Source organism: Antedon mediterranea, chromosome 4 (assembly GCF_964355755.1).
Source record: "Antedon mediterranea chromosome 4, ecAntMedi1.1, whole genome shotgun sequence".
In the NCBI taxonomy this organism is placed as follows: domain Eukaryota; kingdom Metazoa; phylum Echinodermata; class Crinoidea; order Comatulida; family Antedonidae; genus Antedon; species Antedon mediterranea.
The window spans coordinates 30,717,184-30,737,299 of NC_092673.1; the positions used below are offsets into that span (position 1 = coordinate 30,717,184).

At 34.9% G+C, this 20,116-nt stretch overlaps 2 protein-coding genes across 2 annotated transcripts in view; one reads left to right on the top strand and one right to left on the bottom strand.

Moving 5' to 3' along the window:
* Positions 1 to 20,116, bottom strand: part of LOC140047269 (uncharacterized) — a 91,953-nt gene that overhangs the window by 22,987 nt on the left and 48,850 nt on the right. The window lies entirely within an intron of this gene.
* Positions 1 to 20,116, top strand: part of LOC140047264 (ATP-binding cassette sub-family A member 2-like) — a 45,222-nt gene that overhangs the window by 16,962 nt on the left and 8,144 nt on the right. The window contains exons 7-35 of the mRNA XM_072092172.1: positions 478 to 774; positions 1,450 to 1,542; positions 1,944 to 2,051; positions 3,309 to 3,371; positions 4,026 to 4,619; positions 5,013 to 5,141; positions 5,256 to 5,520; positions 5,827 to 6,106; positions 6,468 to 6,582; positions 7,394 to 7,584; positions 8,488 to 8,638; positions 9,214 to 9,418; positions 9,661 to 9,819; positions 10,008 to 10,182; positions 10,335 to 10,466; positions 10,734 to 10,814; positions 11,107 to 11,303; positions 11,484 to 11,675; positions 12,504 to 12,812; positions 13,109 to 13,291; positions 13,654 to 14,235; positions 15,939 to 16,125; positions 16,669 to 16,774; positions 16,931 to 17,106; positions 17,674 to 17,851; positions 18,245 to 18,360; positions 18,725 to 18,872; positions 19,403 to 19,526; positions 19,783 to 19,915. Coding sequence (XP_071948273.1) covers positions 478 to 774; positions 1,450 to 1,542; positions 1,944 to 2,051; positions 3,309 to 3,371; positions 4,026 to 4,619; positions 5,013 to 5,141; positions 5,256 to 5,520; positions 5,827 to 6,106; positions 6,468 to 6,582; positions 7,394 to 7,584; positions 8,488 to 8,638; positions 9,214 to 9,418; positions 9,661 to 9,819; positions 10,008 to 10,182; positions 10,335 to 10,466; positions 10,734 to 10,814; positions 11,107 to 11,303; positions 11,484 to 11,675; positions 12,504 to 12,812; positions 13,109 to 13,291; positions 13,654 to 14,235; positions 15,939 to 16,125; positions 16,669 to 16,774; positions 16,931 to 17,106; positions 17,674 to 17,851; positions 18,245 to 18,360; positions 18,725 to 18,872; positions 19,403 to 19,526; positions 19,783 to 19,915 — 5,669 coding nt within the window. The remainder of the gene's footprint in view (positions 1 to 477; positions 775 to 1,449; positions 1,543 to 1,943; positions 2,052 to 3,308; positions 3,372 to 4,025; positions 4,620 to 5,012; positions 5,142 to 5,255; positions 5,521 to 5,826; positions 6,107 to 6,467; positions 6,583 to 7,393; positions 7,585 to 8,487; positions 8,639 to 9,213; positions 9,419 to 9,660; positions 9,820 to 10,007; positions 10,183 to 10,334; positions 10,467 to 10,733; positions 10,815 to 11,106; positions 11,304 to 11,483; positions 11,676 to 12,503; positions 12,813 to 13,108; positions 13,292 to 13,653; positions 14,236 to 15,938; positions 16,126 to 16,668; positions 16,775 to 16,930; positions 17,107 to 17,673; positions 17,852 to 18,244; positions 18,361 to 18,724; positions 18,873 to 19,402; positions 19,527 to 19,782; positions 19,916 to 20,116) is intronic.

The following is a 20,116-nucleotide window of genomic DNA, read 5'->3' on the forward strand; positions in this document are numbered from 1 at the left end:
GGACACTTTATGTGATATATGAATGAGGGGCAGTGTATATTGGAACTAGGGCCAACCACTATTCACAGGAAACTCCCATTAAGAGGTCACTCTAGAGGTCTACTGTATCAACAACAAAATCATTAGGTCCGCCATTCTACATATCAGTTAAAATGTGGTTCTATATGTTCTTGAGTGGGTTCAAATCCTAACCGGAAATTACCAGAGTAATGCAAACATCTGACCAATGAACTAGCTCCATGATGCAAAGCTACTATAAAAGCTCTGCCTACACTGTCAAACTAGTTTGACAAAAAAAGTTTGATGTGTCCAAATATGGTGGTGATGTGCCCAAATATGGTAGTGATATGACATCATTATGTCCATATATGGGCACATCACATTTTTTTTATCACATACAGTTTGATAGTGTAGACAAATCTTTAAAACAGGGAGTTAGTAGAAGTAGTTATTAAATTATACATTTTCTTTTTTTAGATTTTTCGTTTACTCTATGGAAATCCACCAAGGCCAGTTATCGATGATCCATCCGGAATCTACAATTATTCTCATTTTCAAACCGATTTCAACTACCGTTTGTCCGGTATCGATAACGGTATGATGTATCGACCTTATCCGGCGGAATACATCTACAGCCCTGAAGGTCTTGCGGACGTTTTGTCGTGGACTTGGGGACTTAAGAGAACGCACGCCTCAATTAGAGAGCAAATCAAGCAACAGGCCGATAATAATTCGGTGTCTTTCAATGCGACAGATGTGATTAAAGATTTTGAAGTAAGTCATTGAAAAAATAATGAAAACTATTTTTTTGTTTATATATGCCATTTTAATGTCACATTAAATAATTATTCAATTTAACCACAAATTTGATTGTAAAAAATATTTACCTGAAAAAAACTGTATTTTAAATCAATAAATACATCAAATTGTCTGTCAGACAATGAGTTTCTGGTTAAATTTAACAATTTATTTTATTCTTTTATTTTATAAAGCACTTATATTTGCTATTTGGCTTTTTAGTCAATAATAATTACAACTAAACGCTTTGCACCTATTATGATACTCAGTTAAGTGTACTTTTTATTGGATTTGGAAGATGGAAACATGTGTATAAGCTGACACTTTCAATTCACATAAATAAATTTGTCTATTGGAAAGTAGGCTTTAAGCTCTGTCTACGCTATCAAACTAATTTGACAAAAAAAGTGTGATGTGCCAAAATATGGTAGTGATATGACATCATCATGTCATATATGGGCACATCACAATTTTTTGTCAGAGCTTAACTGTATGAAAATAGTTTCTCTATTCAAGTGTTAAACATTATATGTACAGTATATACTTTAACCGATTATTTACTGAAGGTATATAAACACACAAAATTACAGCTAAAACAAAACTGTTACCATTAAATTGTTAATTGTTAACTTTTTTTTCGATTGCATTTAGGACTATTTAATAAGCCCAGATGGCTTGCAAGATATTGCATGCAATAAGGGAGATATTTCTCAAATATTCAATACCTCTCAAAGCAATATAACCGTAAGTTTGTAATCTGGTAATATTTTGTTCTGAGAATCAGTTACTTTTAGTAAGAATCAGTTACAACTTAGACCCCATTTACACTAACGATTTGGCCCTGGGTCAGTGTAAAGAGTAAACACTCTATAAAGTTAGGCCAGCCCTGGGCCGGATGCGAAACTGGACCACCTTTGATTAGGTCTACGAGTTCCTTTTACGTTTGGACCGACTTGTGCATTTAACCATGACTAATGGCTTTAGAAAATGAATCCTCATGGCCATCGTTTGGAACGTTAGTGTTAACATGCTTGATCAGGCTCAAATGAATTATTTAGACCCGATCCAGGGCCAGCACAGGACCCAATCGTAAATGTAAATGGGGTCATAGATTGGTGATTGTCGTGTAATTCTTTTTTTCATAGGGTGCATATTTATCAAGGCTATGTAATGAGGAAGGAGCTGAAGATGTGTTTGAAGAATTCTCTCAAGTTTTACATGGTCAACTGAATGCACAGAAAATAGCTGAAATGGTAAGTTAAGTAAATTGGAAAGATGATGATGATGAAATTGAAAAGGATTATGGAAAGTGGCAAAAAATGTGAAATGATTAGGGAAAAGTGGGAATGAAAAAGGATGTTATACAAATCAGAAGAAAATGTTGGAAATAAGTATAGAAACATTCTATTGGGGAATAGGTTTGGAAAATTGGAAAAGAATGATAGAAAATGTGAAAAATGGGAAAGGTTGGTGGAAAGTGAGTAAAAGGGGAAAGAATGATAGAAAGTGTGAAAGGATGTTGGAAAGTTAAAAAAAATGGGAAAGAAAGTTGGATATATTGGAAAAATATATAGAAACATACACAAGAGGAAGTTGGTAAATGGATATTGAAAAAAAAAATAGGAATGTGTAGGAATTGATATAAAAAGATATCAATACCATGCAGAAAAATCTCATTATACACACCTACACTACCAGACATATTCAGATACATGTTTATTTTTTTTCTCCATGCCAGATGTATGTATTGACAGAGCTAGTAATGCATAGCATTCATAGCCTGCTCATATAAAACTATTAAGTGTACAATAAAAAACTTATGCTATAACACTTGCAGTTGAGAGGTTTTCAATTGAGAGTCACTATTATATATGCTTAATCTTGTTCAATTTTCCTTTAATTGTATCTGAAAATTAAAGTGTTAAACTGTCTTTTAATTGATTCAACCTTTGAATGCCTCTTAAATATTGAATAGGCACTACACATTTTAATGGCAGTCACAGTTAGAAGTATATTCACTGTGAAAGGTTATATAATTATACCGAGATACTGTTTACATCAATGGGAATACGGTTATTCATTGATGTTGGACTTTAATCAACGATTAGTTTCCCGTCTAATGGAAAATTAGAAAATTCATCATTACCTCTCTGTCACCTGATTGTGAAATTAATTTAAAAATACATTTTTTGCAACAACAACAATTTCCTTCCTAACCTGATTTATGTTTCTTCCATTGTTCTTACAGATTTGTTTTGAACATAAAACTAACCTTGAATAAGGATTATTTTTAAGAGAAATTTCAAACCATTACTATTGTTGTATTTTTCAGTTAATATATTCTAAATTATTATTAAGAATTCCTGATATAATATATTTTGAAAAATTAATTACAATCAGAGGATTACTTTAAAAAAAATACATTTTTGATTATTTATATTGTGTATAGTGAAAATTGTTGCAAATATTGATTAATATTGTTTTTTATTTTAATTTTACTTTTCTTTCAGTTAAATGTTTCATTGATTGATGTTTTAAACACAAGACAATATGCGGAAAAGGCATTAGCTGATGTAAGATGGCGCATTTATTTATCTAGGCCTTTTATACCAAATTCATAGAAAATCTTACAAAATAAATTGTGTAAAAACGTTTCTATATCATAGATGTAAAATATCAGAACATAAAAACTCATTACATACTCCTCCTATAAAATAGATGTAAAATCGCAGAACAAGTTGATAGTCTATTTCGTGCCTGGCTCACCTGGATAAACCGACATTGACCTAATTTTCTCAGAGGAGAGCACTACAACTTGAATACAAACTCTTTAAATACCCTTATCACACAGTGATACATTCCATGAACTGTATAACATAGATGTAAAATCACAGAACAAGTTGATAGTCTATTTCGTGCCAGGCTCACCTGGATAAACCGACATTGGCCTATTTTTCTCCAAGTAGCGCGCTACAACTTGAATACAAAAAATTCATTAAATACTCTAATTACAAAGTGGTACATTTTATGAACTGTATAATATATGTAAAACCACAGAACAAGTTGGTAGTCTAATTTTCGTGCTCTTCTGTAGCTTACCTGGATAAACAAACATTGGCTTATTTCTGAGAAGAGCGCTACCACTTGAATACATAACAAAACACCCCAATCAGATCGTCTTTGTACACATTCTATATGTAATCTCTTTTTTTACTTGTTTTTCTCAGTTTCAAAAATTTGCTACATTTGAAAAACACCTTTATGACTTATATTTGTTGGCATCCAAATTACCGGAAGGTAGTTGTCCTAAACCACCAGCACCAACAACAACAGATCCAACAAATGATGATGATGTGGAATCCACAACATCCTCTGACGAAGTCACTGACAGTCCGTCACCAACAATGCCAGTACTAACAACGAGTTACGATGATGACAATGACTTGTTATATAACGAATCGGATATAGATAACGATATTTTCACCACCACACCATCAGGGACAACGATGAAGATGATACCGCTAAAAAAAGCTAAAACGATAAAAGACAATAAGGATGATAAAAAGACTGAAAAGAAGATAAGTCCGCAAAAGAAGAAACTGCTTAGATTGTATAGGCTTTGGGCAAATTTACAGCCTGTATTGTGCGGGAAGAAAGTGCGAACTGCTACCGATGAACAGCTAGAAAGAGGAGATCTGAAATCTCTTGGTTTTGATAGTCATCAGAAGAGGAGCTTTGAGATTCTCGTTCATATTCTTTTCAGTAACCCAAAAATTCTATATGCACCAAATACCACAGATGTAAATTCTGTTATTAATCAAGTAAGTACACAAGAATTGAAAAAAAGAAATGAAATGTACATCAAAGCCTTTTTTCCACTAGGTGAATATATTCCCATGAATTGGACAAACCTATGTTTTGATTGGTTGCACAATTTTAACGTCACAAAAAAGTAGATGAAAATATTAATATGCTTCTGCATTAGTCAACATTTTCCAATACATTTCCTTCTTGGAAAATATGATTTACAGAACATTAATTCAGATTTATTATCAGTGATTAGTATGTTCAGTGTATAGCTGGACCTCAATTATATAAACTAGACTCTAGACTAGAGTTTTTCAACAAATGGTTGAACTTATTTCCCACAACTTTTTTCATTTTTCTAAACAATTTTGCTATTTCCTGTTTTTGTCTTCTTCTTTTGTTTGTAGGCTAGTGATTTTATCTTCCTGTTCAACAACATGACCCATTTATCAAATGTTTGGTTGAATGTTTCAAAAGACATCAAAATTCAGCTCCAAGATAACAGAACAGAGAGGGCGGTTGAGTGGATGGCAGTTGTAAGTATTTGATAGCTAAAAAAATAATTAAAAAAAATTGAACAAATGATAATTTATTATGTAAAAATGTAATATGATTTGATTTTGTTATTTTAAATCCTTTTTCTCATTTAGATGCAAAAAGAGCTTTACGAACATCCGCTGTTTTTTCCAAATGTCAGCCTGGACATATTTCCTCGTAATTACATAAACAACTCCACTTACAATGCAACAGCGGTGTTACTCAATGAGTTGAACACTATCGATAATGCTGCATGTGCCTGGCTTGAGATTGCATCATATTTCAACATGGACATCTTTAAGCCATTTCCAACTGAGGAGGACCTTGTTAATTACGTTCTACACGAGGCCACTGCTGATAATGTCACAGTGCTAGCAAGTAAGTTTTGTACTGTAATGAATTCGTATTTATATTGCACTTTTTACAATAATCATTTCAAAGCGAAGTACAACGATTTTCATCTCCTTTTCATTTCATGTTGCCAACAAACTGCCCCCAAGGCCAGGGACTAAGATGTACCAGTTCACTGGGTTAGCCCCTTACTTTTCTAAAAGAAGGGCTATGTTCTTTGTGCATTTGAGCAAGATATGTCTTAAAGCTCTGTCTACATTATCAAACTTGTTACTGAATCGGATTTGTTCTATAAAATAATTTAATTATTAATTTTTTTTCTCCCCAAATAAGATGTTATTTTCCATGTGGATGAAAATGGTAATCTACCACCACACACAATCTACAAGATCCGACAGAATTCATCGTTCACAGATCGTACAGATTTGATTCGCCGACGCTATTGGACACCTGGCTCCAACCACCATAACATTCTCGGCTACTACACGTATGGGTTTGTGTGGATTCAGGATCTTATTGAGAGGGCGATCATCGACACGAAAGTTACAAGAAAGATTACAGAGCCTGGGAACTATGTTCAAGAATTCCCATATCCTTGTTATAGACATGATAAGTGAGGATGCTATTTAAAAACATCACATTGCTTGTGTGGTGTTGTTTCAGTCTAAGCTAATAATGAAATAATGAGAATATTAGCCAAATATATATATTTATATATATAATATCTATAAATAATAAAGAGAATATAATAGCCAACTTGCATAAGATGTACCAGTACACTGGGTTAACCCCTTACCTTTCCAAGAGATGGGCTGTATTTTTTAATGTGCATTTGAGCCAGATATGTAAATATATATTCACTCCAATTTTTAATCAAATGATAATTACTAATTTTTATTTCTGCCATCAACCTGATATAATGTGAAGAACGCTATTTTTTTCTAATAAAACTTTTTGTTTTGTTTTTTCCCCAGATTTTTATTTACAATTGAGCACATTATGCCGATGGTAATGATGATATCATGGATATATTACGTGGCCATGTTGACACAAAGTATAGTTTATGAGAAAGAAAAAGGACTGAAAGAGGTAATGATAATTCTAATAAACTATTATAAAAACTCTTGCAACTGGAATCTTTCTCTATTAATATATAGAAGAACCCCTCCTTTGGGACACGCATATTGAAGGGACAACCCTATTCAGAGAACAACCCTATTCACACGACAACTTCATTCAGATGACAACCCTATTCAGAGAACAACCCTATTCACACAACAACTTCATTCAGATGACAACCCTATTCAAAGAACAACCCTATTCACACGACAACTTCATTCAGATGACAACCCTATTCAGAGAACAACCCTATTCACACGACAACTTCATTCAGATGACAACCCTATTCAGAGAACAACCCTATTCACACGACAACTTTATTCAGATGACAACCCTATTCAGAGGACATCCCTATTCAGAGGACACTTCCCCATAAAAAAAATGAGGGGAAATACTATATGTTTTAACACTACAGCCAACCTCTACTCAGAAGATACCCCCATTAAGGGGACATTTTGTTGGGTCCCAAAAGGTGTCCCCCTAATAGACACTCTACTGTATTGTCTTCAGAAATCATGTGCAAATGTAGTGGAGTTGTAGCTTGGTGGTTTGCCTTCCAATCCCAAGGTCCGGGGTTCAATCCAGACCTAGTGCCATCCAGGGTTGTAAACTCACAACTCTTTCAACTCTACTCCCTAAGCCTCAAATAAGACTTTGTTTATAAGCAAAATAAATTATAAGAGTTTATCCATCCTGTAATTGGCAAATTACCCACTGTTGGATGCGTATGAAATAACAGAATAGAAAGTAACAAACATTGTTTTCATTTTTATATTATCAGGTCATGAAGCTTATGGGTTTGAGCAATGCAGTACATTGGGTAGCTTGGTTCATCACCAGTTTCTTTGAGATGTCAATCACTATTGTGGGCGTGGTCTGCATCCTCAAATATGGAGAGGTGTTAGTCTACAGCAATCCAGTCATTGTGTGGCTTGTTTTGATTACATTTTCTGTAGCCACAATTAGCTTTTGGTATGCATTATGTGCCTTTTTGAAAGTATGAAATATTGCATTAAAATAATTGAATTCGCTAGAATCCCTCAGGAGACACCTCTATTAACCAGACATATTCCCACGAAGCAAGGAGCAATATGGTTCAACACTACACTGGTCTACAGCTAACTTCAATTCAGACAAAACCCCTATTAAAGGGACATTTTGTTTCAATTCTGAGTGTGTCCCCTTAATAAGGATTCTACTATATTCAATTAATTTATAAGTTCAATTAATATAGTACTTTACTATTACTGTATGTTTTGCGAACGCTCCATTCTCTATCTAAATAGACTGTCCGCATGGTATTGTTGAGGGAGCTGTTACTAAAAGAATGTTACTTATTAATTAAACATAAACTATATACTTCAATTGTAATCTGACTTCAGCCCTCAAAGAATTCAGAATAGCCTTTCTAAAGAGAAGTCGATAGAAATCTTTAGGGAGTATGGAGACAGTTTTAGTAACTCTTGCCTCCCACTGGAACTGGCATTTGTCTGTATATTCTCTGATAACAGGAAGTGATCCTAATAACCACATTTGTTTTTCACTGAATAAAGCCACCTGTTGTTATTGAGACATTGCCCTTGTAACTATATCAGGTCAAAGGTTACCAAGAACATTGTAAAATAGAAGAATCAAAATCAACCAAAGAAATAAAAGTCAAACCGCTCCTTTGGAGGGTACATTTTAGTAAGGGGACACTTTTATTTAAAACAAACCAGGACAAATATAGTATGTTTTAGCATTACAGTATTAACCTTTATACAGGGGACACCCCTATAGAGGGAACACTTTGTTGGCCCCCGAAAGTGTCCCCTTAATAGGGGTTCTACTGCAAATTATATTTAATTAATGTTGCATTAATTCTTGTTCTCATAGTTTCATGGTTAGTGTTATATTCTCCAAAGCAAAGTTAGCAGCAGCCTGTGCTGGTATTATGTACTTTACAAGCTACGTTCCTTACCTGTACATTGGTATCAGGGAAGAAACCGCATTTCAAGATATATCTGTGATTGGGAAGAGCCTTGCTGTGAGTACTCCCTCATTCCTCCATTCATTCCTTTATCATTATAATATCATTCCTCTTATCAATATATTACTTTTGATGTTCAATGAATCCATAATGTTGTGCAGCTGTAGCTTGGTGGTTAATATGCTTGCCTTTCAATCCCATGGTATAGGATTCAATCCTGACTTAGTGCCAAGGTCATAACTCAAGACCCAAAACTACTCTACTCCCTCAGCCTCAAATGAGACTTGGTTAATAAACATGATAGCCATCTGGTAATTGTTACTTTAAGCTCTCTCTACACTCTCTCAAACTAGTTTGATAAAAAATAAGGTAGTGATATGCCTAAATATGTATTGGTAGTGATATGATATTATCATCTTGTCCATATATGGGGACACCACATTTTTTTTTGTCACATAACGTTTGATAGTGTAGACAGAGCTTCACTGAGCTCTCTGGGGGACAGTCCTTAACTGAAGAGGTCTTCCAGTATAAAGAAGAAATAATGAAGATTCTGTTAGATACTGTATGTATGAAATGTATATACTTTTTAATAAATATATAACATTTGTCTTGTAAACCTTTCAATATAGTCACTACTGTCAACGACTGCCTTCGGACTTGGTTCTAAATATTTCGCACTCTATGAAGAGGAGGGAGTTGGAGTGCAGTGGAGTAACATACATCTTAGTCCAGTTGAGCAGGATGAGTTTAACCTGTTGAAGGTTATTTGCATGATGTTGATAGACGCTTTTCTCTATCTCGTTCTCACCTGGTATATTGAGGCTGTACATCCAGGTATGTCAATAGTTATGTAATATTCACACTTGTGGTTTCCATAATGAACTGGTAGAGTAGTTAGCATAAGGATGTGATTTATGCAAATGCCTTAAGGGCAATTTAGACAGACGAGCGGTAACAGTAATAAAAATATAGAATCTATGTTGTTATTCTTGATGACCACACATGACGATGCGGACGGGCGGTTTCCACACAGGATAGATATAAATTCTTTTTTGCTTCTTTATCTTTTTCTACAGGATCTTATGGCTTGCCCAGACCGTTCTACTTTCCCTTCCAGCGGTCCTACTGGTTTGGAGACTCTACCAGCTCTTGCTGCTTAGGCTCAACTAACAAGTACACTAATCTATCATTGATGGACGATGACCAATCGTTTGCTATGGCTGAAGCTGGTCAAGGTATGGTCAAAATCTTAATGAATACCAGTGGAGTATCCAGAATATTGAAACTGGGGTGAAGTGTGGAGTCCTCTAAATCCTTGACAATTTCTTTTATAATCGTTACCATTGACACATTACTGTTTTATTTATTCTTAAAAATTGATTTTTAATCAATTTAAACAAATACCATTTAAATAACTTTCTAGGCCCACATATGGAACCAGAGCCATACCACTTAAACATGGGTGTGTCCATCAAGGGACTCACTAAAGTGTATAAGACAGGGAAGAAGCTAGCTGTCAACAATCTTAGTCTTAACTTGTATGAGGGTCAAATAACGTCATTCCTAGGACACAACGGTGCTGGCAAAACCACTACAATGTAAGTAGGCATGTTCTTGGAAAATAATTCTCACCTGAAATTTATCTATTATATAAAAGGTATATTTTTTGCTTAAGTCAAATTGTTGAGATTCCTTAAGTGACTTTATTTATCGAACCAGTTAATTATTTGTATATGTTATTTTTTTATAGGTCCATACTCACAGGCTTGTTCCCTCCTTCATCAGGAACAGCTACCATATATGGAAATGATATCCGCTCGGATATGCTGAAAATCAGGAAAAGTCTTGGAATGTGTCCGCAACATAATGCACTATTCGACAAGTAAGTATTTTAATTTTTTTTTATTCTAATCATTGGATAAGATTCATTCATATATTATATTCATTTATTTAAAATTTAATTTATTTAAATAAATATTCCAAATAAATATTGCATATTTATTTTATTTAAATGAATATTCAATATAGATATTGCATATTCATTTAAATTTAATATAAATATTGCATATTCATTTTATTGCAATAAATATTCAATATAAATTTTGCATATTCATTTTATCGAGATGAATTTTTTGTTTTCGTTTATTAGATTGACGGTTGATGAGCATATCTGGTTTTATGCAAGACTAAAGGGAACACCAAATAGCTGTATTAAAAGTGAAATGGACAAGTAAGAATTAATCTTTTCACAATTGAATCTTTGTTGGTTACCAAAGGTTCCTCCTAAATAGAGGTTGGCCTTGTATATGTATAGCTCCTTGTTTTCGAAAGGAAGCGTTCTGTAGCAATCTCCTGAGACTTTTAAACCATGTCACAGGCAACAGACCATTTGCAAAGTCAAGATTGTAAGCGGTTCTCAGACATTTAAAGCAGCAGCATTAACATATGAATTAAAGTTCCTTAAAATGATATTGATGATCCTTGATACTTAAATTTGGAATTGGAGTATTATTTCTTTATAGAGTGATTGGCGATATTGGTTTGATTAAGAAGCGAAAACAAAAAGTAAAGGGGCTGTCTGGTGGAATGAAAAGAAAATTATCTGTAGCTATCGCATTTGTTGGAGGATCTCGTACAGTTATTCTGGATGAACCAACCTCTGGTGTTGACCCTTATGCCAGACGAGCCATCTGGGAGCTGCTGCTAAAATATAAAAGTGGTGAGTGTAAAACTCTGTCTACACTATCAAACTAGTTTGACAAAAAAGTGTAATGTGCCCAAATATTCTACCATATATACCTATTATATGTTATATTTTCTACCATAGATATAAATTCAATGCTAAGCCAGAGCTTGTTATTGGTCTTTAATTAAATCAATTAATGTATTTTTTTTTCAGGTCGTACCATTCTTCTCTCAACGCATCACATGGACGAAGCCGATCTACTTGGCGACCGTATTGCAATCATCTCACACGGACAATTAAAATGTTGTGGTAGCTCTCTGTTTTTAAAAGCAACTTTTGGTGACGGGTATCGACTGACACTTGTTAAACGACGATCAGAAGTTGATGATGAAAGCACAAAAAGTGGTAATTAATTTTAAATACTTTAGACACTTTTGACACCCAACAAAGTGTCCTGTTAATAGAGGTGACCCCTGAACATGGGTTGACCTTAGTGATTAAAGATTATACAATAGAACCGCTATTAAGAGGACACCTTCAGGACCCTTCAAAGTGTCCCTTTAATATGGGTGTCCCCTGCATAGGGGTTGGCTGTAGTGTTAAAACACATGTCATTTGTTGTTTGTCTAACCAGAAAGTGTCCCTTTAATATGGGTGTCCCCTGCATAGGGGTTGGCTGTAGTGTTAAAACACATGTCATTTGTTGTTTGTCTAACCAGAAAGTGTCCCTTTAATATGGGTGTCCCCTGCATAGGGGTTGGCTGTAGTGTTAAAACACATGTCATTTGTTGTTTGTCTAACCAGAAAGTGTCTCTTTAATATGGGTGTCCCCTGCATAGGGGTTGGCTGTAGTGTTAAAACACATGTCATTTGTTGTTTGTCTAACCAGAAAGTGTCCCTTTAATATGGGTGTCCCCTGCATAGGGGTTGGCTGTAGTGTTAAAACACATGTCATTTGTTGTTTGTCTAACCAGAAAGTGTCCCTTTAATAGGGGTTTCTCTTGAAATGAGGTGTCCACTGTGTAACCCCACTTTTGTTTCACAAGAAAGTGTCCTTTTAATAGGAGTTTTTCCCAAGGAGGGGCTCTCTTTTTGTCAGTAACTTATTTGTAATACAGCATGTATTTCCTTTGCTTATTTATATACAAAGGATACCTACAATAATGAAATAACTGGCCTATAATAATGGACTTTCCGCTCTTTTTTGACAATTTGTTGACTTTACTTTCATAGATACATCATCAAGTGATCCTGTAAACACATCCAGAGCCTCGGCTTCCTTCCAGTGCAATACCTCAGAGGCAGCGGTTACAGAGTTTATCAAATCTTACATCAAAAATGCAGAACTGGCATCAGAAACCATCCAAGAGCTCACCTACATCCTGCCATCAGATGCGCAGAACAAAGGCATGTTTGAGAAGTTCTTCAACAATCTGGAGGAAAATCTTGTTGCTCTGGAGATTTCCAGTTATGGACTGGCAGACACATCTCTGGAGGATGTTTTCCTGAAGGTGTCTGAGAAGTCTGGAGCTAACAACCCAAGTAAGTTTTCTTTTATGCATCATTCTCCAGTTGTGCTCTCAAATTAACTCGTTTGTGAATCAGGCTATTGCTCTAGGCCTACTGACAGTCAGTCACCTCTAAACAAGGCCAGTAATGCCTGCAACATGCACTAGCCTAGGGGCCTACAAGATCCTATTTACAAGCTATGTTGTTTACCACTTACCATTACCGTTCATCTGTGTAAACTCACCTTAATAGAAATAATACATTGTTATTTCTGTTTCGACAGCTGGCAAATTATTTTTTAAATGAATGAAATACACATTTTTTTCCAGAAATGAAATATGAGAAAAAATCTAGCTCATGGTTTGAGCGGTTCTTTAACAGAAACAGCAAGCCGCGAGAGATGGAATTAACAGATGTGAATGAAGAGCCAAGCACATCATCCTCCTCATCTTCATCATCAATTGAAGATGATGATATGCCTCTTATAGATTCAGAAGAAAGCTCACCTCAAGGTATTTGAACAGATAGAATCCCATCTTTCATTTTTTGAAGTCGTATCTGCATAGATCAATAACTCTGCCATTTTTACATTAGACACCTCTCTAAAGGAAAATGAGATTGTTTAAACACACATCGTTGTCCCTCTATTGTGATGCATAAACATATCTAAAAAACGAATATTCATATTTTGAAATAATTTCATTTGGATCCTAATGTTATAGCAGAGAAATTGTTCTTTTTCGTTGATCAGGAATGTTAATAGTTTGGTTTAACAACACTGTTAATTGTTTTTCTTGCTTTGTTAAAACCATCAACAATATACTTTTTAAAAACCTTTTACTTTTTGGTCAATGAGTTTTTTTTAACCTTTCAGAAGAAGTTCACAAAGAAGATTTCGACAGTAATAACATGACAGGATTTCTGCTGTTCATGAACCAGTTTCATGCCCTCTTTGTCAAGCGACTACACCACATCAAACGCAACCGTAAAGGGCTTTTTTCACAGCTGCTACTTCCTGTGTTTTTTATTTGCGTTGCCATGACTGTTGCTCTTGCAGCGCCACTCATGGGTGACCTACCACCTCTAATTCTAACTCCTTCTCAATATCACCCACTTACAAACCCAAGAGGAAATTTCATTCCACATGCAAATGAAGCGTTGAATTCGCATCAGAAAGAAAAGATTCATCGTTCGAAATACGGTGATGCGATGCCTTCGCAACTCGTGGACACTTTGAAGATGCCAAGTGGTGTTGGCGCAACATGCGTGGTGAAGACCCCATTCAACAGTACCCTCGACAAAAAACTGAAGTCGCTGAATTACTCATCAAGCCTCAACTTGATGGATACATATTACGATTTGATGTGCAGGCGGTCTTTCAAAAAGCCTCATGCGCTTAAGAACTATGTTCCAGAACCGCCGAAGCCAGCAACAAAATACTCCCCTGTACTGCAGGGTAAGACCCTAATTTTTCTTCTAAAACTCTGTCTACACTATCAAACTTTATGTGACAAAAAGATGTGATGTGCCTCTGTATAGAAATGATGATGTCATATCATTACCATATTTGACCATATCACTACCATATTTGGGCACTTTTTTGTCGAACTAGTTTGATAGTGTAGACAGAGCTTAAGATTGGTTTTGTTTCTTGGTAGTTTAGATATGTTAATCACATCTTCACTATGTTTTCTATATTACAGACAGCAGAACAACAAAAGAATTTGCATGTCTTTTCACAAGTCATAGATATGTTTTTGTCATCACATGCATGACGATAGTAGAAATATACATAACAACTAAATAGTTGACATAAGGATTTTTATAAAAAAATTACTGAATCCTAGAGTAATCTTGAAAGCAGTGTAATGTGCCCAAATATGGTAGTGATGTGCCCAAATATGGTAGTGATGTTCCCAAATATGGTAATGATATAACATCATCATTCACATATATTGGCACATCATATTCCTTATTTTAATTTTTTATATATATTATGTGCATATGCATAATTTATGTGAGACCAAACTCCAGTGAAATAGGCTCACCTGTTGCACATTCAATTGCTTGTTCCTCCTGATAGGTTCACATCATCAGCCAATTATACCAGCAGAGCTCTTTCTTTTACCTTACTACCAGGGGTGGATTCAAGTGAGCCCGGGCACCCTCTAAATTTCACAAATTGAAATGCAATTAAGTTCAGCACTTCATTTCTCAACTTTTAAGCCCTAGGCGCGCCCCCCCCCCCCCTTATTTCAAAATCCTGGATCTGCCACTGACTACCCCTCTCTCCCTCTGTACCTAGTAAGGTAACTCTCTCCTTGCCTTTACTCTTATTTATTATCATTAATTTTGTTGATACTAATTACTTTAGAAAGCAGGATAATGAATAGTACCTACAGTAAGTACACAGAGTACATTGTGTTGCTATTTTGAAAAATGCGTCATATGTTGTGTAACGCTTCTAACAAAACACTAATTTTACAGTAGAAATCTTTACACCTGCAAACATAATAGAATCATCCATTATTGTTTTTAATAATGTAAAAGAATACATTTCTTCTTTTAAAAAGGATTACTCCATTGTTGTTTTAGGGGTGTTTGTATAAAATTGATACCATGATTGATGAATTATACTTGCTTAATTACCCTAATCATAGAGTATAAATTATTCTTAGTAATATTATTCCATGCCCTAATGGATTAATTATTAATTAATAATTTATTTTTACAATTGGTTATATTTTAAACAGCCTTGTTATGTTATTATTTGTATATTCTGCTTTGTTATTTTAGATAGATAGCATAAAATAAACAAAAAAAAACAATTATTTGTTAAAGCTTTGGGGAATGTTTTGCCCTAATTAAATTCTATAAATTGGACATTCTTCTTTTATCGCTACATAGTTAATATTATGATAGCATTTTGATGTTGTTAGCCGACCATAGCCGATGTTGCTTTTTTGAGAAACTCAAAAAATATCTCTGTGATTTATCTCTAACATAACATATTGCAAAATAATGTAATAATGGTACTGTACTTCACATGCATATATTTTGTATCTTATTTTTCTCATTTTTTAGCATAAAATAATATTGTTATTCATACTTATTAAAATATATTTAATTGATAGATAAACTTTCTTTTGATTTTGATAGGTGGAGCTGTACGCGAGATTACATGCGTTTGTTCAGAGGACAACACCGGGTTTAGTTGTCCGCCGGATGTCGGTAGCCCATACCCCGAAAGAACAAAGGTGATCACAAGTGATCAAATGATGAATGTTGATAGACGGAATATCACACGTTACTTGCTTTATACTACGAACAAGTATAGGTTACACAGGTAGATATGGTTGTATAATATACAAACTATTGTTCTTTGACTTGTCTCTGTGTTTCACAACCATCAAGTCACTTTTTCATTCCCTACCTTCAATGGTACTTGCCTGTCCCCTTCTTTGATAGCCCCAAAGGCACTTGCCCCTTCTCTTCTTCAACTGTCCCAAAGGTGCCTATCCCCTTCTTCGATAGCCCCACAGACACTTGCCCATCCCCTTCTTCGATAGCCCACAGACACTTGCCCATCCCCTTTCATCGATAGTCCCAAAGGTTCCCATCCCCTTCTTTGATAGCCCTTCAGACACTTGCCTATCTCCTTCTTCGATACCCCCACAGACACTTGCCCATCCTCTTCTTCGATAGCCCCACAGACACTTGCCCATCCCTTTTCATCGATAGCCCCAAAGGCACTTTCCCTTCCCCTTTTATCGATAGCCCCAAAGGCTCTTGCCATCCCCTTCTTCGATAGTCCCAAAGACACTTTCCCTCTCTTCTTCCTGGACTGGATTCCTGCATGTTGATGCTAATTCTTATTTTTCTCTGCTAGGTACGGTGCTTTTTCAGTTGGTAATATACGTGACTATGTACCAACGGCGTACCAGGATATGTCAGCACCAGAATACCGCAAGATAGCTGTTAGAAACGCTGCAATTGTAAGAAACATCATTTATTTCCATATTTTGCCATTTCGTAATGAAAATAAAAATTAAGTGTAGGCTATATTAAATACAGATATATTTCAGTCATGTCGATAAAAATCATTTGTACCTGAATTTGACCATGTTTCTTCATACATACTCCATTCATAGGCATTTCACAATCACAAGGGTTTTCACAGCATGCCTACCTACATCAACGTGCTCAACAACCTAATACTACGAGCGAACCTTAACCCTGAAATCCATGGCAACCCGGCAGGATATGGCATTACTGCCATCAATCATCCGATGAATAAAACAAGTTATAATATCGAAAATGACTATATGTAAGTAAAATTTTAAGAATTTATTTTTTGCATTTGAGGTGGGTGAAAACAATACATTATGAATGCTGAGAAAGAGCTTCCCACTTCAATATCAGAATCTGGTGTATCACAATAGCACAATCTGATTGAGCATGTGCAAACATTCTATTTCTTCTACTGATTCACACTCTTTGGTAGCCGATTCTTGAAACTGTACCTATAATTTTTCCAGTATCATAGGAAATTTCTTTGATACTACATCACATATGATATCTGTATCATAGGCTCTAATTTTTTTATACACTTGATACTATGATACTGTCCCCAATTATAGGTACAGTTTCAAGAATCAGTTATTAAAGAATGTGAATCAGTAGAAGACATTGAGTTTTTGTGCATGCTCAATTAGATTTTGCTATTGTGATAGCTTTCGCAACTACACCAGGTTCTGATATTGTAGTGGACATACAACGCAATATGTGGATATACAGTACAGAGGTTCTCTATACTGTATCTCTATGCTCCAAAGGGCATCTTTAGAGTGTAGTGAAGTCAGAGTCACTAGTAATATCACTTTTATCTTTTCAGAGTACAAGAAGGAACCAACATGGTGATTTCTATATTCATCATTGTTGCTATGTCGTTCGTCCCAGCCAGTTTTGTTGTTTTCCTTGTTGCAGAGAAATCGTCCAAAGCAAAACATTTACAATTTATTAGTAGTTTAAACCCAGTGGTCTACTGGTCTTCAAACTTTTTGTGGGACATGGTAAGTGTGATGATCGAGTCAAATGGCTGAGTGGGTTAGGCAGGGGGTGCCAGAAACCATAGCCAAGTTTAAGGCTTTTCCTGTGCATAGTACTGCTGTTAGAACAAGAACTTCAGATCCGGTGTACACATCATGTGCTTTAAATAACCAAGTGCATCTATCGGAAAAGAAGGGAAGATGAAAGTTTTATGTGCTGTCCACACCTGTGCGATTCAGCTCAGTTAGGCTGCAAGACACAGGGAATTAGCCCTACCTAACATAAAAGTGATATGTAATGGTGATAATTAACACACTCTAATGCACGTTTAGCTTTCGGTATAATAACCACTTACTTTTATACTAATTCATTGTTTGAATTAAAATATTTCATTTCATGTCCATCTTGTATTTTAGATGAATTATATGGTGCCTGCCAGCTGTTGTATCCTTATCTTAAAGTTATTCAACATTCCAGCTTACGCTTCCGAAACAAACATGCCAGCTGTTATTATACTCTTCCTTCTGTACGGGTAAGTCACAGGTGTAACATCAGGTGTTATATACTATCACTTGCAGAAGTGTATATTTGTATATTGTCTGATTAACTTGGTTTGAGTGATGGGATTGGTCAAATCATCTCATGTGACTTGTAAAAATGTCAGGTGTGACAGAAGTACTTACATAATCAAAGTTTTTTTAACAAAGTCGGTCTTGGGGAGTGGAGTTCACTTGCTAAACTATTATTAAATTGTCATTCAATTCATATATTTCTTTTCTTTTTTTAAATACAAATGTCATTTGTAATCAAAAGATTATTTCCTCAGACTCAGTTTACTTGTGCTTGATCTACCTATTGTACTAATTTCTATAACAATTGTTTTTTTTTGTTATCAGGTACTCTATCACTCCAATGATGTACCCTGCCTCATTCTACTTCAGTGAATCAAGTGCTGCTTATGTTTTTCTCATCATTATCAATCTGTTTACCGGTATCACAACAGTCATTGCCAGCTTTATGTTAGAGCTTTTCAATTATGATGAGGTACTGTACATAACACCAGTTCACACAGTATTCTTCACACAGAAATAGAAATATTTATATACATACCATTATGTAAGACTATATGCAGCTCCAAAGTGGTTCAACACCACTTGTTTTAAATGGTTTGCTGAATGTTTTTCTCACTACAGTAAATTCAGTGGTTAACATCTTTGCCTAACAATTTCAAAGTTTTTGGTTCAAATCATTTTTGAGTACCATTATTTTCTTATTGCTTATAAAGCACAATACCTTATTATTTGATATACTTTAGTTGCTAGATGATGATTCTGTCTAAAGAGAACATTTTGGCATAAAGTGTGCATTTATCTATACTTGAGCTGGAATCACTTCTGAAAAAAACCAAAACGCACCCTGTTAGCGCAGACAGATGGTCCGTGTAAAAGAATACTTACAACGTGAAAAGAAACAAATAATAATTAGTTTATATTTCATACAGCATGACATGTTTTATAAGACAAATACTTTGCTATTACGAGATTGATATGTCAATATGATATTTATTCATTTAGGAGCTGAAAGAAGTCTATGAATTTCTCCACAAAGCATTCCTAATGTTTCCCAATTACTGCCTCGGTAAAGGCCTCATGGAATTGGCATACAATGAATTTTTGAATGAATATTACTACAAAATAGGTAAGAATCTTATCTTATAATATGACTTTAAGTTCTGTCTACACTATCAAACTTTATGTGACAGAAAAATGTGATGTTTTCATATATGGACACAATGATGTCTATCACTACCATATTTAGGTATATCACTACCATATTTGGGCACATCACACTTTTGTCAAACTAGTTTGATAGTGTAGACATAGATTAAGGCTGTAGTGGAGTTTTAAGTCACACAAATTTTCTTGTTGTTAATCAATTTGTTGTTAATTTGCAGGGGAAGACGATAAGGTGAAAATGCCATTTGAGTGGGATGTTATGACTCGTATGTATGTTATTATGGGAATAGAAGGCCTAGCAGCTTTTATATTCACAATTTTGTTAGAGTACAAGTTCTTCATCAGACCATTGTAAGTGTCATCGAACAAACGTCGATAATGTTTATATTTTAAATTATAGCTCTATATAATACATATAATATATATATAATACCCATAACCTCTTGGGCTCTATCAAACTACAGTAGTTTGACTAAAAAAAGTGTGATGTGCCCAAATATGGGAGTGATATGAAATCATCATGTCCATATATGGGCACATCACATTTTTTTT